The 14,385-nt window shown below is 41.5% G+C and overlaps 1 protein-coding gene across 4 annotated transcripts in view; it reads left to right on the top strand.

The window, feature by feature from the left end:
* FAT3 (FAT atypical cadherin 3) overlaps positions 1–14,385 on the top strand; it is a 1,063,130-nt gene that overhangs the window by 456,874 nt on the left and 591,871 nt on the right. For all 4 annotated transcript variants that reach the window (XM_082246652.1, XM_082246650.1, XM_082246651.1 and 1 more), the window contains exon 4: positions 8,815–12,125. In XM_082246652.1, coding sequence (XP_082102778.1) covers positions 8,834–12,125 — 3,292 coding nt within the window. In that variant the 5' untranslated portion in view covers positions 8,815–8,833. The remainder of the gene's footprint in view (positions 1–8,814; positions 12,126–14,385) is intronic.

The following is a 14,385-nucleotide window of genomic DNA, read 5'->3' as shown; positions in this document are numbered from 1 at the left end:
GTTTATATGGTATTGTATGTTGGGTTTTCATTACTGTTTTTTTTTTTTTTTTGTTTTTTATTGGTTGAGCCAGATGGACTTGTGTCTTTTTTCTTTTCAATAGTTTTTTTTTATTAAAATTTTTCAACATACAACACATATATTCTGTCAGTATGTACAAAGATCAGAACATTTAAACATGGTAATGATAGCATAAACCATAAATTGTACAGATTACCTCGAGACCCTAGTGGAGCGTAGGGAGGGACTCCAAGATCACACCACGATTCCATGGCTAGGGCGCCAATAAAGGCCGAGGCGGGCGCCCACGAGGCCCGGCACCCCACTGGGAACATACTGTGCCTTAACCCCCCAGCCCGCCCCCAACCCCCCCCCCCCTCAAATATTCAACGGTCCCCCCCTCAAACCATAGATCAACACATTTCTCTCCCATCTCTCACAGTCCACAGTATATAAGGCAGTTCAGGTACTTGAGGTACGTTATAATAATGAGAAAGATGATAACAGTCAAATTTAGAACTAATAGACCATCAACTGGACAGTCCAAACGAACATTGCCTCCGGTGTTTAGTCAACAATCAGTAAATACATATCATAATCATAATCAAATATGTTCTCGCTCAACTAGGGTATTTCGTCTGCCAACCCCTCCACTGCTGCTGGAAGGCTGGGAGAGTGTCTCCCAAGCTAGCAAAGTGTTTTTCATATGAGTGGATTACCTTTACTCGGTTGATAACAACATAAACAGTAGGGATTTTGGTTGATTTCCACGCTGCCGATAAATTCACTCTGGCCGCCATTAATATATGTAAAATAATACATCTATGCTCTTTCAGGATTAGCACAGATACCCAAATTTAGCAGTGCCAATGAAGGTGACAGCGGGAGTGTCAGACCCGTAACTGAGGCCGCCAAAGCGTAGATTGCCACCCAGTAGCTCCTCAATCGTCTACACTCCCAAAACATGTGTATTATAGTACCCCTGGCTCTGCATTCCCACCAACAGGAGTCCGAAGAATCCTTCAACATTTTCACCAATCTTTATGGGGTGAGGTAGCTCCTGTTAAGGAGCTTAAGCGCCCCCTCCCAATGATTAGTGCAATGCGTATATTGAGGACAGACCACAGTGAAGTTCTCAGTGGAAAGGAGACAACACTTGTCAGGGTTCACCAAGGTGGGCATTAGAGCATATGTTAGTCCTCCAAAACTGATCACAGCTTAGCTCCCAACTGACCTTCTCCTGGAATCAAAACCTTCTCTTCCTCTTTTAACGTTTGATGGATGAATGTATGTGTGTATATAAATGTTCAATCGTGTCAAACTCTTGGTAGTTTTATGGCCCAACTATCTGGGCACCATATTAGATACACTTCAAAGGCTATTTCACATAACAGGGGGTTGGAACCCGGCGGCAATTTCAAAAATGTAAATACACTAAATGACATGATACAAAGCTGTGATCCGGATTACACTGTATCATGCCATTTCACCACGGGATTTCACCTGGTGACTTTTCTGGTGCCCTGCCTGTGCTTTTCCAGTGCTTTGTGCCTGGAAAATTTTGAACGACCAAGGCGTCCAAAAAGCATTCTTTTTGCGCAAAATCGCTTTTAGACGAACTGGAAAACAGTGACCGCTAAAAGCGCTTTTACGCAAAAAGAACGCTTTTTGGACGCCATGGTCGTTCAAAATTTTCCAGGCACAAAGAACTGGAAAAGCACAGGCAGGGCACTGGAAACGTCACCAGGTGAAATCCTGTGGTGAAATGGCATGATACAGTGTAATCCGTTAGGATCACAGCTTTGTATCATGTAATTTGGTGTATTTACATTTTTTAAATTGCCGCCGGCTTCACCCCCCAGCTTCGCAATGCTCGCAGGGAAGGGAACTGGAAGACAGGTGCCGGCATTGGCTGGGAGGACAGCGGGAGGACGGCGGGGGAGGATGCCGGGGGAGGACGGTGGGGGATCGCAGGGGAAGGGAGTTTTTAAATATAAAACAACAGATTTCCATGCAAAAGAATGTACCGCTTTTAGCACAGAACTCTGGACATAATCAGACCGCCAGGGAGGTTAAGGAACCCCTAGCAGCCTCTAGAGCAGGGGTCTCCAAACTATGGCCCTCCAGTTGTTCAGGAACTACAATTCCCATCATGCCTAGTCATGTCTGGTAAGAGTTTTACAATGCCTCATGGGATGTTAAGTTCCGCAACAGCTGGAGGGCCGTAGTTTGGAGATCCCTGCTCTAGAGGAACCCTGGTTGAGAAAACCTGTTCCAGCCTATCCAACACACTCTTTGGTAATTTGTACTGAATGTATTGACAGTTTTTTTTCCCCTTCCATGCCTTGTCATCTTTTTTGCTTCTGCGATTTTCAATAAATACCAGCAACTCACATAAAGAAGTACCAGCATGATGTTTGGCACTGAGTGCATCTCTAGCTAAGTAATGCACTTAGCATCATTATAAGCCTTAAATGCACTCATTGAGGACACTAATTGCATTTTAAATTGGTTTGTTTTTCAGTTGAATAGGCCAGAATGCACTGAAAGACAAAGAAAACAAAGTGAGAGAGAAGTAAAAAAAAAAAGAAAAGAAAAGAAAAAAAAAGACACTAGTTTCCTCCATTATAAAGCCCTCATATAGAATTTGCAGCTTTGGCTAACTAAGACCGTATACAATGCAGTTCATGAGCTGCGTGTCGTTGTGTTAATCATCATCACTGTAGTCGTAATGTAGTGTAATTGTTGCAGCAGAGACAGTGTTCAGGCTGGAGTGTTCTTGAAAAGGATCTTCTTCGCCACTTCATAGTTACATAGTTAGTCAGATTAAAGTCTAGTACAACCAATAGAAAAAATAAAAAAAATAGAGTGAATAAATAGAAAATCTTCGTTTAGAAAATCGCATACACACATTTGATCAAGATAAAGGCAAAACAAACAAAAAAAAGAAATGAAATTAATATGTAGAAAACCACCATATACAGAATCCTATGCCTGCAGTTGATGCACAGGAAGGAAAAAAATAGAAAATAAATAAATAGAAAAACTCCATATACAAAATCCTATACCCACAGTTGATCCAGAGGAAGGCAAACAAAAACATATAAAAGTATAATCCAATTTACTCCAGTAGGGGAAAAATAAATTCCTTCTTGGGCCCCATTCACAATTGCAGTTATATGCAGGAGACCCAGCAGGAGTTCTCGGTGATTAGATGCAGGAGGATGCCCCATTGAAAGCAATGGGAATCTGACCCCCGCATGAAATTGCATAGGCCCCATCTGCAAGTGTGAATGGGGCCTCAACCCCCCAGAAGCAATCAGATATTACCTGGTTCAACAACCTCTGTTGTTTTTTATCTATAAATATTAATGTGTTTTTGTTTTTTTGTTAATTGGCACTTCTCTGTTTTCACTTGGGTTAATTATGACTAACATACTCACACTTTCAGCAAATCCAGCATCATTCTGTAGTGATCCACCATTCTGCTGCTGTACACTAATTACCACGTTGCTATCTTTATTTTTGTATATTTATTTTTTTACATTTTGAAATACTGACAAATGTCTCATTATTTCATATATTAATACATGTGTTGTTTCATGTAGCTTGCTTGCTCCTTGTCTGGGTCCTGAAGAAGCCAAATACCTGGCAAAACGCGTTGAACTTACAGGCATTAGGCTAATCTAATTTCATTTATACTGGACTATATTCATCTTTGCCTATATATGTGACTGCATTCATTATTATATGAGCAATTTTGTCTCTCATGGCCGCTATAGTCCGCTTTTTTAGGCTGCTGGAGAACCCCACTACAGTTTTGACCTTTATTTTTCCTATCTTTTTCTATGATATCATCAGGAGCTGGCTGTCTCTACCTGGTTCTTGCAGCAAGTCCCCTGATGACGTACATGCACAGCCAGCCCCCTGATGACACACTTGCACAGCCAGCCCCCCTGATGACACACATGCACAGCTAGCCCCCTCATGACGCACATGCACAGCCAGCCCCCTGATGAGGCACATGCACAGCCAGCCCCCTGATAATGCACATGAACAGCCAGCCCCCTGATGATGCACATGCACAGCCAGCCCCCTGATGACGTACATGCACAGCCAGCCCCCTGATGGCGTACATGCACAGCCAGCCCCCTGATCATGCACATGCACAGCCAGCACCCTGAAGTCATATTATGATGCACATGCACAACCAGCCCCTTGATGACGTACATTCACAGCCAGCCCCCTGATGAGGCACATGCACAGCCAGCCCCCCCTGATGACGCACATGCACAGCCAGCCCCCCCTGATGACGCACATGCACAGCCAGCCCCCTGATGACGTACATGCACAGCCAGCCCCCTGATGACGTACATGCACAGCCAGCCCCCTGATGACATACATGCACAGCCAGCCCCCTGATGAAGCACATGCACAGCCAGCCCCCTGATGACGTACATGCACAGCCAGCCCCCTGATGACGTACATGCACAGCCAGCCCCCTGATGACACACTTGCACAGCGAGCCCCCCTGATGACACACATGCACAGCTAGCCCCCTCATGACGCACATGCACAGCCAGCCCCCTGATGAGGCACATGCACAGCCAGCCCCCTGATGACGTACATGCACAGCCAGCCCCCTGATGAAGCACATGCACAGCCAGCCCCTTGATGACGCACATGCACAGCCAGCCCCCTGATGACGCACATGCACAGCCAGCCCCATGATGACGTACATGCACAGCCAGCCCCCTGATGGCGTACATGCACAGCCAGCCCCCTGATCATGCACATGCACAGCCAGCACCCTGAAGTCATATTATGATGCACATGCACAACCAGCCCCTTGATGACGTACATTCACAGCCAGCCCCCTGATGAGGCACATGCACAGCCAGCCCCCTAATTATGCACAGCCAGCCCCTTGATGGCGTACATTCACAGCCAACCCCTGATGATGCACATGCACAGCCAGCCCCCCGATGATGCACATGCACAGCCAGCCCCCCGATGATGCACATGCACAACCAGTCCCCTGATGAAGCACATGCACAGCCAGCCCCCCTGATGAAGCACATGCACAGCCAGCCCCCCCTGATGACGCACATGCACAGCCAGCCCCCTGATGACGCACATGCACAGCCAGCCCCCTTAAGTAATATTATGACGCATATGCAATGGATTGCCCCACAGCCTCCTGTGATGTGTAAAATGAGTATCCTAGGAGGCAGCGGGGGGGATATGTCACTCTTTCATAGGCGAGAATCCAGTATTTAAAAAAAAACGAACGCGCTCTGTGACTGTGTGAAAGTAGCAGGGAGGGAAGTAATTTAATGGAAAGTGGGTGAAGAGGGTGAAGGTCCTCTTTAATGAAATGTTTGTTACAAGCGATGGATTTGAATGCATCCTTTTGTCAACCCACCCAAAAGTCAGAAGCGTATTTCTTGTATAACCTAACTTATCCTCACAAAGGTTCCATTCTATTTTCTTTTCTTGTAAAAGCTTTGTAAAATCTATCAGATGTCCCTGATTTTTCAAAATAAAGCTTTATTTTTATTTATTTTTTCCATTAATTATATTAATATATATTTATTGTTGCTTTGTTAAAGCCAGCAAATAGATAAATACACAGATGGAAGACATATAAGAGAGGTGTTGTATTTTTGCCCATGCAGATCTGAGATCTACCTAGCTCTGCCACACAGCATAGCCCTATCTCAGGGAACTACAAATCCCATCATGCCTGGTCATGTCTGTGAATGTCAGAGTTTTACAATGCCTCATGGGGTGTGTAGTTCTGCAACAGCTGCCGTAGTTTGAGGATCCCTGTTCTATCTGGATCTGATTTTTGTCTGTTGCTGTTAATTGAATGTAAAGACAAAACCTTGTTTATAAGCTTTGGATCCAATGTTGAAGGGTTAGAAAACGTGTCAGGTATCTGTTACTATGTAGATCCCTGGTGGGGAAGGGGGGTAAAGGAAATGATGGGATTTAACAGAAAGTGAGGGGAAATCTTCCAATAGGGCAATAGGGACATTTGTTCTGGTGGTAACTGGGATGGGATATCCCATGGCTTTCAAGAGATCTTCTCTTCTTCTGGATTTGTCTCTGGGACAGAAAGTGTAGGGAAATGTCCCAGAGGGACACCGGCAGCAAAAAAAGAAAAAAAAAACCTACAGGGATCTTAATCCTTCTGATACTCTAAAAGAAAAAAAAATGCTTTACATACAATTCAAAATCCAACTGAACATTCAATGTAAATAGGCAAAATAAATACATTCAGCGTATCAAAACAAAATTTGTGCAACTTTTTTCAGCTTGTAAAACGCTAATCTCTGAAGTCTCAAAACGCCCAACAAGCAAAATTCCATTCATTTCAATGGCCCTTGTTCCCATATGAGCATTTTGTCACCTGAAGCAAAACACCTGAGGCTCCATTCACACCTGAGGGTATCGTTTTCAGGCATTTTTTGGGGAGTTTTTCAGGCGTTTTTTGCAGGTGTTTGGAGGCAGGCATTGACATCTACCGAAAACGCCTGCAATCTGCCAAAAAAGAAGCTCATGTACTTTTTTGCGCTTCAGGCATTTCGCTTCAGGTGACAAAACGCTCATATGTGAACAGGGGCCATTGAAACGAATGGGATTTTCCTTGTTGGGCGTTTTGAGACTTCAGAGATGAGCGTTTTATGAGCTGAAATACGCTCAGGTGTAAACAGGGCCTTAAGCCCCGTACACACGTACCGATCGTCGGCCGAATGATCGGCTGTCTTTTGTCCAGGGCTGTCGTGTCTGTTGAAAAGTGCAAAAGGCTGCACACTAATTTTGTCGGCCAACAACAGCCGACTGCAGAAGTGATGTCATGTGATGGTTAACTTTCCTTGTCTTTTTTCTTTTCTGAGCATGCTCAGTCTTGCTAATCTCCTGTCTGTCGGCCGAAATCTGTACTGACTGGCGAACAATCGGCCGTTCTGGTGTTGGCCAACAAAAATTTTAATAGTAAAATAACAAAATCATTAAATGCAATATTTGTCATTTAATGTATGTGGTTGTATATGCAATTGTAATATGTGGACATGATGCATACAAATGTCTATGTAATGTATGGTAACCACTCGCCGACCGCCCACCCACAAAGTACTGTGGGTGAATAGAGCCTGTAGGCAAAGTGGCATACATGTATGTCGCTTCCTACTTCTGGGTTTAGGGCATGCACATAACGCCCTAAATCCAGACACCCCCCCCGTCTGGCTACCGTTGTGATCATACACAGCTTGAGCCTGTCAGCAAGTTCCAGCCAATGATTCACAGCCAGGACCTGGATTCACAGCCTAGAGCTCTGTGTTGACATTCAACACAGCTCTGTACAGAGGGAACTATCTCTGTGTTTCTCAACTCTGCAAAGCAGGGATGAGAAACTTAGAGATCACTTCGTAAAATCAGCACACTTTACACACATTACACATAGTTAAGCCCCGTACACACGTACCGAATGTCGGCCGAACGATCGCCCGTCTTTTGTCCAGGGCTGTCGTGTCTGTTGAAAACTGCAAAAGACTGCACACAAATTTTGTCGGCCAACAACAGCCGACTGCAGAAGTGATGTCATGTGATGGTTAACTTTCCTTGTCTTTTTTCTTTTCTGAGCATGCCCAGTCTTGCTAATCTGCTGTCTGTCGGCCGAAATCTGTACTGACTGAGGAACAATCGGCCGTTCTGGTGACGGACAACAAAAATTTAAAAGTCTACAGGACAAATTCTGTTCGGCCGAAAATGCGCTGTCGGCTGTCGGAAGCATCATACTAACAAGCCTACAATCGGCCGATCGGTCATCGGCCGAATATTTACGGCCGACAATCGGTACGTGTGTACGGGGCTTTAGGCACACTTTTATCCCCTTGATCAACCTAGATGTTAACCCCTTCCCAGCCAGTGTCATTAGTACAGTGTATAGTATTATCACTGATCACTAAATTAATGTCACTGGTGATGTCAGTGGCAGTTAGCTAGTTCCCCCCAGCGTCTGTTAGTGTCAGATTGACCGCCACAGTATTGTAGTCCTGGTATAAGTCGCTGATTGCCGCCATTAGTAGTAGAAAAAAAAAATCAACACTTATTGGAATTTTTTTTATCAAAAGCATGTAGCAGAATACATTTTGGCCAAAATTTATGAAGATTTTTTTTGGATATGTTTTTATAGCAGAAAGTAAAAAATATTGTTTTTTTTTTTTAAATGCCTGTCTTTTTTGTTTTATACCACAAAAATGTAAAAAAGAGAAAAAAAAAAAAAAACAGTGGTGATCACATACCAAGAAAGCTCTATTTGTGTGAAATAAATGATATCAATTTTGTTTGGGTAGAGCGTTGCATGACCGTGCAATTATCAGTTAAAGTAGCCCAGTGCCGAATAGCAAAAAAATGGCCTGGTCATGAAGGGGGTAAAATCGTTCAGGGCTCAAGTTGTTAATATATACATATGTATATGTAATGTATGATAATATATATATTCAGTACAGATAGATAGATAGATAGATAGATAGATAGATAGATAGATAGATAGATAGATAGATAGATAGATAGATAGATAGATAGATAGATAGATAGATAGATAGATAGATAGATAGATAGATAGATAGATAGATAGATAGATAGATAGATAGATAGATAGATAGATAGATAATATATAAATATATATAAATATTTATATAAATATGTGTGTGTGTGTGTGTGTGTGTGTGTATATAAATATATGTACATATAACATACATAACTTATAAATGTTATTAATGTTCATTTTTCATCTTCTTGTTCCAGGAAGAAAGAAAAGGATGGAATGGCTATAACCATGGATATCTTGGGAGACACATCGATATCTCCCTCCTATAAGATCTTCTTATTTTTAAATTTATTTTTTAAATTATGCATTGGTATCCAGGGACCCTCACCACAGATCTTCCAGTTTACGCACCCAACATACAATGCTACTGTTTACGAAAATTCTGCTGCCCGGACGTACCTCAACAGTCAAACGAAAATTGGAATCAAGTTAGCCAACCTATCCTGGGACATCAAATATAGGATCATGTCTGGAGATGAAGAAGGGTTTTTTAAAGCGGAAGAAGTTGTAATCGGAGACTTTTGTTTTTTAAGGATTCGAACAAAAGGTGGAAATTCTGCCATCCTGAACAGAGAAATTCAAGATAGCTATTTATTATCAATAAAAGCATCAGTTAGAGGAGAAGACTTAGAGGCTTGGACAAAAGTTAGCATTCAGGTCTTGGATATGAATGATCTCAGACCTCTGTTTTCCCCGACAACCTACTCTGTCACAATTGCAGAGAGTACGCCGATAAGGACTAGCATTGCACAAGTTACTGCCACAGATGCCGATATTGGATCCAATGGGGAATTTTATTACTATTTTAAGAACAAAGTAGATCTATTCTCTGTTCATCCCACTAGTGGGGTTGTTTCGTTAAGTGGACGCCTAAACTACGATGAGAAAAACCGATATGACCTAGAAGTGTTGGCCGTAGATCGTGGGATGAAATTATATGGCAACAATGGCGTGAGCAGTACTGCCAAACTTTTTGTTCACATTGAACGTATTAATGAACATGCTCCCACAATCACTGTGGTCACTCACATTCCTTCCATGTTGGACGTGGATCCTTCTTATGCCATAATTACCGTTGATGACGTAGATGAAGGTGCAAATGGTGACATTGAGTCTGTTTCCGTAGTGGCGGGAGATACATTGCAACAGTTTTCTTTGGTCAAAGAGGGCAAATGGATGAACGAGTATAAAATCAAACAAAAAAGTCCTATTGATTGGGAAACTTTTCCATATGGTGTTAATCTGACACTTCAGGCGAAAGATAAAGGGTCTCCTCAAAGATCTTCTGAGATGAAATATGTACATATTGCTAGCCCTAAAAAGGAAAAGGTGAAAGCTGAGTTTGAAAAAGATGTTTATGAAGTAACTGTCAGTGAGTTCTCACCCCCTGGTGCTGTTGTCGCAGTAGTGAAGGTGCAGCCCATGACCATGTCTGTGGAATACAAAATTTCTGATAGTGAAGATTCTGAATATTTTAAGATTAATGCAAGAACAGGTCTTATCACCACAGCTCGTCATCTAAATTTGGTTGGGAAAGATACTTATGAAATCACAGTGGTACAAAAAGGCAGTGATAGTAAGGCGAAAGTCATGATCAGGCTAGAAGATGCCAACGATCACATTCCACAGTTCCAACAAACTTCATATGAGGCATTTGTCAACGAAAGTGTTCCCATTGGAACTAGCATTTTGATGGTTTCTGCATCTGATATGGATAAAGGAGAAAATGGTTATATCACTTACAGCATAGCTAGTCTGAATTCTTTGCCTTTTGCCATTAACCAGTTTACGGGAACTATAAGCTCCTCTGATGTTCTCGACTTTGAGTCTTCTCCTGAAAGTTACAGATTCATTGTGAGAGCTTCTGATTGGGGTTCCCCATATCGCCATGAGAGTGAAGTGAACATAACCATTCATATAGGGAACGTTAATGATAATAAACCATTATTTGAGAAGGTAGCTTGTCAAGGAGTCATCTCCTATGACTTTCCAACTGGTGGACATATCACAGCAGTCTCTGCAATCGATATAGATGAATTAGAACTTGTCAAATATAAGATAATTTCTGGAAATGAGCTTGGATTTTTCTACTTAAATCCTGATTCTGGGGTTTTACAACTTAAGAAATCTTTTATTAGTTCTGGTTTAAGAAACAGTAATTTTGCTCTTAAGATCACTGCTACTGATGGGGAATACTTTGCAGACCCCATGTTCGTTAACATAACCATTGTCCATGGCAAGGTACCTTCAAAGTATTTTGATTGCAAAGAAACAAGGGTTGCCCAGAAATTAGCAGAGAAGCTTCTAAAAAAGTCTAAAGCTAATGCAAAGATTAATTACGAAGATGGTTTATTTGATTTCTATTCGGTAAACCGACAGCCACCCCAGTTTGACAAGTCATTTCCTTCGGATGTATCAGTGAAGGAGGACCTCTCTGTGGGAGCCTCTATCCTTAGGATTAAAGCTAGTGATCCAGATTCAGGGTTTAATGGAAAGGTACTTTACACAATTACAGATGGCAATATGGATAGCTGTTTTACCATTGACTTGGAATCGGGTCAACTGAGTGTTTTAATGCCGATGGACAGAGAAGCAACTGATAAATATCTACTTAACATTACAGTATATGACCTAGGCAATCCCCAGAGGTCTTCATGGCGATTGTTAACTATCCATGTAAATGATGCAAATGATAACAATCCCATCTTCCTCCACGAAAGTTATTCAGCTAATGTCCTAGAGAGCACAAGCATAGGGACAGAATTGATTCAGGTAGAAGCTAGGGACAAGGATCTTGGTCCAAACGGTGAAGTCACTTACTCTATTTTAACAGACACAAAAAAATTTGCTATTAACAGCTCTACTGGAATAGTATATGTAGCTGACCAACTGGACAGAGAGCTTATGTCCAACTACACATTGAAAATTGAGGCAAGAGACAAAGCAGAAAATGGTCAGCAGCTTTTTTCAGTGGTTACTTTAAGGGTCTACTTAGATGATGTCAATGATTGTTCTCCAGTTTTCATCCCTGTTAGCTACACTGCTCGGGTGCTTGAAGACCTTCCTGTTGGTACTGTCATCTCTTGGCTTGAGACGCAAGACCCTGACCTTGGCCTCGGGGGTCAAGTCCGTTACTCATTGGTGAATGACTACAATGGAAGATTTGAAATTGATAAAACCAGTGGTGCTATTCGCTTAAACAAAGAGTTAGACTATGAAAAGCAACAGTTCTACAATTTGACCGTAAGGGCTAAGGATAAGGGACGTCCAGTCGCTCTTTCATCTGTCTCTTTTGTGGAGGTTGAAGTGGTGGATGTTAACGAAAATCTGCATACTCCCTACTTTACCGATTTTGCTGTAACAGGATCTGTAAAGGAGAATTCACGTATCGGAACTAGTGTTTTGCAAGTTTTGGCGAGAGATGAAGATAATGGCCGTGATGGTGAAATACAGTACTCTATAAGAGATGGCAGTGGACTGGGAAGATTTAGCATTGATGAAGAAACTGGTAAGTTTATCAAAGTGTATTTATCTTACATTGCTTTTTAGATGGTGCATGCTTAAAAAATCAGCTAAACTCTAATCAACCCTTGCTGCCTAATGTGTATATTTGGTAATATAATAATACTACCCACTAATGTAAGCAAAAACTACAACTGTGCTCTTATATTGTGCATGAAGCATTTCTCTCATATTGTGTAAAAGCAGATTAAAGTGTTCTTTAAGGGGGGTTATAGAAAAACAGCAAATGGACAATATTTGCAACAATGGGTTCCAATCTCTAAAGCAGAGCTGAGCTGTATGGACATGGTTTTGGTAGGACAGAAACTGTATTGACATATTCAACAACTCCTACAAAATTGGTATTGTAGTAAGATCATGAAATTCAATGATTATCAGTTTGCCAGTATATTTCTCTAGTCCGTACCTGTCCACCAGTCTAATCTAAGCAATAGCTGGACAGGATTATTAAATTACTTATAAATCCCAACTGCTAGGTTGCCCCCTACCAGCATGATGAGGAGAAGGACCATTGCTCTCTGTGTGGAAACATTGGTCTCTGAAGATTTCCAACATGCCTACTGCTAAGTCAAAGCTAGGACTCTCCAATTAGCAGGTAGTTTGACTGATTGCAGTGCTGTCTCAGCAGAAGTTGGTTCCAGGAAAACTCTTTAGCCTGTAGCAAACCTAAAAAACATTTCCAAACTCAACAGCACCAGGGTTGATTTACTAACGGTAAATAGGCTGTTCACTTTGCAAGGAAATTTGCCCCAGAGCTAAGTGATTGTAAAGAAATTTTACTTTGCAAAGAATTCCCAATCACCTACAAAGGATATACCAAAAAACAGCATTTTTGCTTGCACATACTTGGATGATGGATATCAGAAGAGCTTTATCTCACTCCTTAAGCCCTCCCGAAAAGTCCCTTGCAAAGTGAGAACAGACTATTTGGCTTTAGTAAACCAACCCCACCATGTCCAAATTCTAAAATTAGGAAACTGCTGATCAATGGCTACTCCTATGTGATATCCCTTTTAAACAATACAGTTGCTCTGACAAATTTGTAATAATTAATTTAAGTATACATCATAATAAACGATTTCAGTATAAATAGTTATATAACGTGTAAAAAAGTGCTTAGTAATATATATATATAATTTTGTTTATACTGGAGTTTAAAAGCCTACGTCCATCTAAAAGTGTATACAGCTTGTGAAAGTTGCTTTGTATCACTTTTAAAGTCTTGTTCTGCATAGACGTGGATTTCTCTTGATTAAAGTTAAATTGTCGCTTAGCTAAAGGTGCAAGTTGTACTTTTTTAAGGGGCACTTACTTGAAGCGGTTACAAGAGTTGACTTACCTAAAAGCATGATAAATCTATAGCTTGGTCTGAGATATTTTAGATATTTTGCAGTCTTTCCCAATGTAGGTAGAAAAGAATTGTGTGGAGTGAATAGAGGGGTGGGATTGGAGGGTAGAGAGAAGAAAGGTTTTCCAACCTTTACTTCCAAGTTAACTCTTGAAACGAGTTTTACTACTGTGCTGACTTCTTTTTTTGTGCCCTCAAAAATGGAAACAGCAAAGCATTAATAAATAATGTTTTTTTTTCAAAGACATGTAATAATCTAGAATTAACCTTTGAATGTTTCATTTCGGCCAGGCCAATAAGTTTGGCTGAGTCAGCTTGGCAGTTTGGACTGCAGCCTGCTGAGATATGTGTGAAAGCCATTTGGCAATATGATCTGTGATACTCTAAGTCATTAGTGGATTGCTATTGGCCCGGTGGCAGCTAAAACACCTCTGAATAATTAATCTTCTGTCTCGTTACCGAGAGAGAGTCACAGATTGAATTACTTTACACTGACAGGGCTGTTTATTTACCGTTTGTTTAGCTCATGTGCTCATTATGAAGTGGCCATCGATTTTAGGTTAAAGGTTTGCCGCAAATCCAGATGTGTCACAGGTTATTAGCCGAGGCAGTTAATGAAGGCTGGCGGTGCCTATGCATTATATCTTGTTTATGGTTTTCTTAAAGATCTCCAGTAAGTACTACCGTATGTATTTATGAGGGCTCCATTGCACAACTCTATATAAAAGAATACATTGCAACCCCATTTTGAAACAGGAAATGTAATTGAGTTATCCCCATACCTTCCAAGAGGTCTTAAACTGCCATCTGCTTTTTTGGACACTGCCTCCAAAGTTACTAAGGACTAGTCACAAGTTTTACCTGTAGACAGCAGATCTTTTCCCCTTCAGGCCCCTTT

Source organism: Pelophylax lessonae (assembly GCF_965119305.1).
Source record: "Pelophylax lessonae genome assembly, chromosome: 2".
Taxonomy (NCBI): Eukaryota; Metazoa; Chordata; class Amphibia; order Anura; family Ranidae; genus Pelophylax; species Pelophylax lessonae.
Note: the sequence above shows the minus strand (reverse complement) of the source record. Positions and strands in the feature narration are given on the sequence as shown.